Source organism: Saccostrea cucullata, unplaced genomic scaffold (genome assembly GCF_032062105.1).
Source record: "Saccostrea cucullata isolate Sc308-1 unplaced genomic scaffold, CSIRO_AGI_Scuc_v1 ctg981, whole genome shotgun sequence".
Taxonomy (NCBI): domain Eukaryota; kingdom Metazoa; phylum Mollusca; class Bivalvia; order Ostreida; family Ostreidae; genus Saccostrea; species Saccostrea cuccullata.
Window position 1 is genome coordinate 107,173 of NW_026927146.1, and position 8,040 is coordinate 115,212.

Below are 8,040 nucleotides of genomic sequence, written 5' to 3' on the forward strand. Positions count from 1 at the left end.
GTCTACCATTATGATTCCTCACGTTAATCCATTTTTAATTAAACTTCAATCTGAAGACTTCATATTTCAACGGAACTGTCTAAGGAAGAGGAGGCTATTGATTTAATTAGAGATAGGTAAGTACAAAACAAATGTGATAAGTTCGCACATTCCTTTATTTTTTGTCGCACCCTTTTAATTCGATAGTTCTTGGGTAGGTGTTATACTCTTTAGCCATAATATATAAGCTGCCAAAAGAAGGAAAATCATACAAGTTCATGCACCATCACAAAACAACAGGGGAGGAGGTAAGAATGGTTCTGATATATAATAATAATAATACAAAATAAATCTATTGAAAAGTTTATTTAAAAAATACGTATACCTGAAATCACAATTAACTCTGCAAATATTATGCAACAAAAATAATTCATAGATTTAGCGCATATTTAAGAAAATCATGTCTTCTGGTATTGAAAGGTACTTCTTTTCTAAAGCAATTCTTATAACGTAATATATCTGAAGCATATTTTAATAAATAAATTTTTGATTTGTTATAAATTTTACTTTTGAGTCCAAAATATACACGGTCTAGGATTTAGGTAAAATTGCTTCCTTTTACTTTGAAAAAGTAAATTTATATTAAAAATAAAACTCGCAAAATTCGCAAATTATTTTCGCTACTGTATATAAAGGAGTACTAGTAAACTCGCAAGTTTAATTAACTTCTTAAGAAAACTCAGGTGCAAGTACGATGATTTCGTTTTTGTTTGTAAAAAGATAATAAAATATTATATTTAATTTGTCAATTTTTAGTTTCAGGAGACATTAAAATGCAATGGATTACGAAATTGATCCTGTGTTCCATCACTTTCAACACAATTGCCCATGCACTAATAATTGTACCGCTTATCAACTCTGATTTTGGTAAGACTACGTTCGTCAAATTGTCATGCACTTTTTAAGACAATTGCAATTAATTTTTTTCTTAGACATATTTGGTTAATTTGAGTAATATTTTCTTATACTGGGATATTTCGACAATTTTTTTGCATCTGATTGCTGATCTGTTTTTCTTACAGCTTGTGCATGTAACAACAATTTTTAAAAAAATATATATATACGTGTAGCTGTTGAACTAAATTGATCATAACAATAGATAAAAAATTACGTAACAACATTATGGCTGAATATTTCTTTTTGTACGTTGAGCTCTATTATATAAATGCTTGCTAATGCTTTCAAGCACATAATCATGTTCATAATTTTTTTTTATATGCCACGTCCAAATGTATAGTTTTTACATGCAAAACATTTTATAATATCATTTTTGCCGCCATTCCAAATTTCGGGAAAAAAAGATCAACCTTTTGTTGAGTTGTCTGGAATGTATTTTCAATGTCACAGAATACTTTCTTTGTTCAAAATAAGAAAGAGTGATAAAGTGCCTTATTATAGTACTCTGAATCTTATGTTTTAATTGTAGGGGTTTGAAAATATAAAACCTCTTTGGGTTTCAATATATAAAAATAAATTTCAATTCCAAATTTGTTCCAAAGTAATTTTCCTATAAAGCAGAATTAAGAAATTCATGCATTTTTTTTTTTATTAGATTCTGTCATTCATTTTAACCAGAAATTTTGTCCATATATTTAGCCATATTGTTAGTTTTTTTATAAGTAGAATATCAATACTTGCAAAAAATCAATACAAAATTAAATTAAGACAAACAGCAGGAGAATTAATTAAATTATTAATGCGGATTAATGAAATAAATTTTTATTTAATAAACAAAGAAGGAATCCAGCTTTTGATTATACACAAAATAATATTTTCATATTTTTTAAGGAAGAAAAATCAAACCAATCGTCACTCATTTCCAAAATTATAACCGACTCCTGTAAATACAAGTCAATCAAATTTTATAATGACCAATGACTTTTCATTCACATTTACTATATAAATGTAACAATCATTGACCCTCACGCTAAATCTTATTCACACAAATCTGTTATAGAAAGGAGGCGCAAGAATTAATCAACAGTATCAGATAACACATAAATCAAAAATGTGTGAAACGGAAAAATATTATAATAAAGGATCGGTAAAAATTACCTGGAGTCAAAGGATTATAAAGATTTTTGCCGGGTGATCAAAAAAAAAAATTCCTTGATTATCGATAAGAAATATAAAAAATTGAAACGGAATCGTAACTGATTATGGATATGATTCCTGCCAAAACAGAATATTTATATTCAGTCTCTTTCTAGGGTACGAAAACGACAGCATCATGGATAGAAGATACTCTAAAAGATCGGGAATGGTAATTGAATGTCCTAAAGGTCTTGGTAAGATGGAATGCTATCAACAACTGATGAACGTGTGGATGAGATTTTTAATGAAGAAACAACAGAAAAGAATAATGTATTAAGATAATTGAAAATGATATAGAAATTCCACCTGCATTGTTTTGTATATAAAGTTTATATCATATGTAAAAAAAAAATATATTTTTATTGTAATGAAATAAAGAAAATGATCAATCACATTTTGTTTGGTTTCATATACGAGTTTATTTCAATGATTATAATCAACGAGGGATGCAGAATCATGCAACTCAGATCAACTTCAAGGAATTTATTTCAGATGTTGAATTGTTGGTCATACAATTAATCAAATGTTTGGAGTGGCATTTATTTATATTTATTCTTCAGAAGGTATGTGACAAAGAAGAGGTGAACTTTGCCAAAAAGGACAATTACATGTAATTAATATGTTCTTCCGTACCGTTGATTAATGCAATTTCAGTATTTTTAAAATTTTACGATGGCACCATTCAACCACTGGGAAGAATAATTTTGATTTAATGATCTTGGGAGAAATGTGAGCTTTAACTTATTTTTGTTAGGTTGTCATGGTTGTGGTTAACATTTTTATTGTGAGGTTGTGGAAATTGGACCTTGTGGTTGAAAAAAAGACTTTTACTGAATCACTCTTTAAAATTCTGGCAATTAGCAGAGCACAAAATATCTTTATCATCCTCCCAATTTTTCATACTGATTACAAAGAGTTTTACGGCAAAAACCTTATTCTTTTTGTTTTTGAAGGTATAGACAACATCAACAAATTTCATATTTTTTCAAACAAGATTTATGTAAAAGAATAAATGTTTTACCATCTTTGAAATAATATAATATATTATAGCAATACATCTCTAAAGTTAGGTTTGCTGCTGCTCTACTTTTAACCCCTTAACAGTCTACATTCTTAAAACTTGCTTGATTCATAGTAAACACTATTGTTATGCACTCAAATCTGAATATAATCTTGATATAAAATCTTCTTTGTTAAGGAGAATATAAAAACTGACTTGTTTTTCTGTCAAATAGTAATGTGTGTAACAATTGTTGCCATGACATACCCTTTTAAATAAATTATTGAAATAAAGTACACAAATATCAGTTAAATGCTTAGTGAACTTGTTGGAAATAAAAAAAATTCCAACTACAATTCTGTAATGTGTAATAAGGTTACATGGTGAACATAATTGATCATAGCTTTTAACAACAAGCATTAATGGTCATTTTAGTACTTCTTTTTCAAAAAGAAAATATATAACGTCTCTGCAAAAAATAAAATTGGGCTACATAATCATTGCAACTTAACGAGTCAATACAGTCAATATACATGTATTGGTATCAATGATTTGTTGAATGTTGATAAATGAAATTAAAATCCTATTTATTGATTTGTTTTATATGACAAAGCAATCAATGGCTTTTTCTCGGGCAACACTGATTGTGAAAGCCTCTTTAGAAATAATTTCCCTCAACTCTACGTAAAGTCATACTTCATCACCCAGGGTTGGCGGGGGTGGGGGTCTTACCATTACCATTATTACCCTGCACTTGTCGATATTTTCATATTGTCATTTTTTTTTGTTCAGATCAGAATAATTTGACAGAAATTTGGTATGTAAACCTCAATCTGATGAACTTCAAGTTTTGTTTTGGTTGTATCAGCTGTCACATTATTGATTTTCATTTTTTTTTCCACTGACTCATCACTTCACGGGAGAGGATAATGAATTGTGCATGTGGCGTCATAGAGCGATAATTCAGTGAACAACTCTGAGGGGAATGGACTAATTAAAACAGGTAAATTCTCAAAATTACTTAAAGAATATATAAATGTTATTATATAAATTTTGCATGTACATGTACATGTAGTTTAGTGTAACACTGACAATTTTCATACGAAGAAAACCGTTTTGCAAATTAATGTGTTGATTTGTTTTCTTTCCTACGTCATACAAAGGGTAAATAATCATATGCAAGGTGAAATGTTTTTGTCATGATGAATCAGGAAAAAAATAAATCTAATAGTTAAAAAAAAATCACTTATTCCTTTTACAGATGAAGAGCTTTTTGATAATAGGATTATTTGTGATATTATTGAAACCAGACATAAATGCGTTGGATAACGGATTGGCGTTAACTCCACCTATGGGATGGCTAACGTGGGAAAGATTTCGATGTAATACAGACTGTGAAAGGGATCCAGAAAACTGTATCAGGTTTCATTATTTAATGATAAAAAATGCTATTTTAATTGTTTTATATTTATAATTGAAATATTGTTCTATAGATATGTGTTAAAACAATACTGAGAAATATTGTACATTCTTGTGTTATAAATACATGTATTCTTGCAAAGTATTTGCCATGTTTGGTTAATTATATTTTTTTTTTTTGCAAGTGAACGTTTGATAAAAGAAATGGCGGATATAATGGCGTCGGAAGGTTACAGAGACGTTGGTTATGAGTATGTGATAATTGATGACTGCTGGCTGGCGCAACAAAGAGATCAAGATGGTCGACTGCTTCCCGATCCAAACAGATTTCCTTCAGGAATAAAGAATTTAGCAGAATATGTGAGCACAAAAAGTATAACCATAAAAAGATTACTGAAAAAAGCATAGTGATTAAAAAATATATTTAACCGTTATTTATTGAACGGTAATCTGATTTGACGACATAAAATGACATCCAAAATAATATCCCTGAAATTAAATGCAAACTTAAAAATGATAAATACATTATATTTAACAGTAAAGAAGTCGGTTCATTTTTTGCATAAAATGGCCCTGTAGATATACCAATTGATTGACCAACACTTGATTTTAAATTTGAAGCATTAAAATAAAATAGAGACTTAGTGCTTTCATATCGTAATAAAATTTTCTCCTAAAAGTCCAGGTCTTGGAGAACTGGCTTTATGAAATTGCAGTGTTCTTGAATTTCTAGGCAAACAGGTATAATTGAGTACTTTCAGGGAAGAAAAATTCTATGAGCGCACTCTCTGATCTAAAAAATAAAACCTGTCTTTTAATTCTCAAAAACAGTTCTATCATACGAGTTGCATATTTTAGATCAGAGGTTGCGCTCTATATTAAATATTGAAAAATAGCTTTAAAAATGGCCGTTTTTGTACACTTTTTCAGAATATGAGGAAATTGACGCAATTTGTGACATCATAATGCATTGACTAGCCAGAAAATTACGTGATTTTTGATAGATACACAGTCACCAAAGATCTAAGGGATATTTAATGCATTGTTAACTAAAACTATGGAATTTCAGATTTTCAGAAATACACAGGGCCAAATAAGGCAAAGGTGAACCTTGTTCTTTATACAGTTTTTAATTTTCTTTTGACAGGTGCATCGAAAAGGTCTAAAATTTGGTATATATGAAGACTCTGGAAAGAAAACATGTGGTGGCTTTCCCGGAAGTGAATTTTACATGCAAACGGATGCCAAGACATTTGCAGATTGGGGTGTTGACTACTTAAAATTTGACGGCTGTTACTCAAATCTTAATGATTTTCAAGCGGGTACTATTGTAGTTATATTTTAGACAAATAATTAGAAAAAATATCAATTACAATAAAAGAAAGTCCTTTCGATCCTTGGATATGATTTTATAACAAAAGTTGTATTTTGTGTTTATTATAAAAAGGTTTGTTGAGTTTTAAAGAAGACAAAAATCTAACATAAAGAAAATATCAATTCTTTAAGGTTACGAAGCCATGGAATTCTTTTTGAACAGAACGCGAAAGAAAATTGTTTACTCATGTGAATGGCCATTTTACAAAATAGTTGGAGGACTTTCCGTAAGTTTGGATTCATACAATGTACATAAATGTATTAAATAAATTTCTGAATTTTCGAAATTAAGCCGTAGATTTAAATATCACCTTTGTTACAAAACGTTTATATAAAATAATTCTCTCTAGGTTGACTTTGCTGCAGTGAGAAATACTTGTAACTTGTGGAGAAATTACTTCGATATTCAGGACTCGTGGTCCAGCGTCATAGATATAATTAATTTTTGGGGAAACAACTCAGAATTATTTTCACAATATGCGGGGCCCGGAGGATGGAACGATCCTGATATGGTAATTTCTAAGGTCCATTGATACTCTGATAAGAGAGATAACTCTTAATGATATAAATGTCTATTATTCCTTTATAGATGTACAATTTGAAGTGTTTCTTTTGGTCTAATTTTACCCTGCAAGCTATGCTAAAATTGTTTATATTTTGCTCATAAAAAATAAAATTGGAAAATTATTAATGTTCAAGTAACATTTTATATAAATGCGCAGGGTGTTTATCAACATTAAAAACTCTAAACCCTTTCAAATACCTACTGAATTTGATTTTAAATCATGTTTTAATTATTTTCACCCATAGATTATTTTAGGTAATTTTGGTTTGAGCTATGACGAAGAAAGAACACATCTTGCTATGTGGGCTATGATGGCAGCGCCTCTTATAATGTCAAATGATCTAAGACACATACGTAGCCAATCAAAAGCTCTTCTTCAAAACAGAAATATTATTTCTATCAACCAAGACAAATTGGGAATTCAAGCCATTCTGTTGAGAAAGGTAGAGTAAAAGCTGTAGACTTGAAATATGTATACCAGAATATTTTCTTTTGTAAAAATTATTCAAGAGAAACACTAAACATTTCAGCGATGCATATTGAATGTCTTTATAAAAATGTAAATATATTTTTGTTACCTATACATATTTGTTTTCATATACATGCTAAATTTTATAAAAGATTTAATGATTGGATTTAGTATCGAGAACTGCAAGATACTTATTTTTTTCCTAGGTGAATGGAATTCAAATTTGGAGCCGGAATCTTTCGCACAATAGGACTGCACTAGCATTTGTAAATGAGAACTCCGATGGAATGCCACGATACCTTAAAGTTACATTGGATGACATAAAACTACCGCCAACAAGATCATATAATTTTACAGAGGCGTTTGAAATGAAAATTAATTTTATCATAGCAAAGGGACACTATCTTGAAATGTATGTAAATCCACATGGTGTTCAACTTTTTATCGCTAAACGGATGTAGATTGTCATAAACATACTACACAGTCATGTAAATGCACGCGCATCTAAACAGATAAAGTTTTCAGCTTATTACATGTATGTTTTTTGCCGTGTATAAGTAAAAGGCATTATCGAAAGTATTCAATGACTGGATGGAAATTCGTTTTTTTTTTTACATTTTTTGTAAAGAATCAAGATTATTGTCTTAAGTCACGGCGCCAGGCGGTGTAAGGATCAATATTTCCATCATCCAAAATTATGGGATCATACCTAGAGAGCTAAAGTTTGCGCAAACTGATTTACATTGGAATTCTTTACCTGCATTTTAAAAGGAACAATTTTCAAAAAAAGGAATGATATTATATATATTGATGCAAAATACTACTGTACATTGTTTACTTCCTTTACTCTGTTTGCACGGAACATATTATTCCATGCCATTCACTGTTCTTGGATTATTCTAGTGTATGAATTGATGTGCTCACTTCCATGGAATTAAGGTTTCGTCAAAGGTCAACATGTCCAAAAAATTATTATTACAATAGCCCCAAAACTATGTGGGGTATGAAGTTAAAACTTTTACAGTTTATAAATATATCATTGATTAATAGATAGAATGTATCACTTGATAAAAAAAAAAT

At 29.6% G+C, this 8,040-nt stretch overlaps 1 protein-coding gene across 1 annotated transcript; it reads left to right on the forward strand.

Moving 5' to 3' along the window:
- Positions 1 to 2,337: 2,337 nt before the first annotated feature.
- Positions 2,338 to 7,519, forward strand: LOC134273578 (alpha-N-acetylgalactosaminidase-like). The gene is made up of 9 exons (XM_062755771.1): positions 2,338 to 2,403; positions 2,694 to 2,696; positions 4,395 to 4,555; positions 4,738 to 4,912; positions 5,700 to 5,874; positions 6,059 to 6,153; positions 6,277 to 6,438; positions 6,737 to 6,934; positions 7,167 to 7,519. Exons 1-9 carry the CDS (start codon positions 2,338 to 2,340, stop codon positions 7,419 to 7,421), a joined length of 1,290 nt encoding a protein of 429 aa, XP_062611755.1. The 3' UTR covers positions 7,422 to 7,519.
- Positions 7,520 to 8,040: the final 521 nt, after the last annotated feature.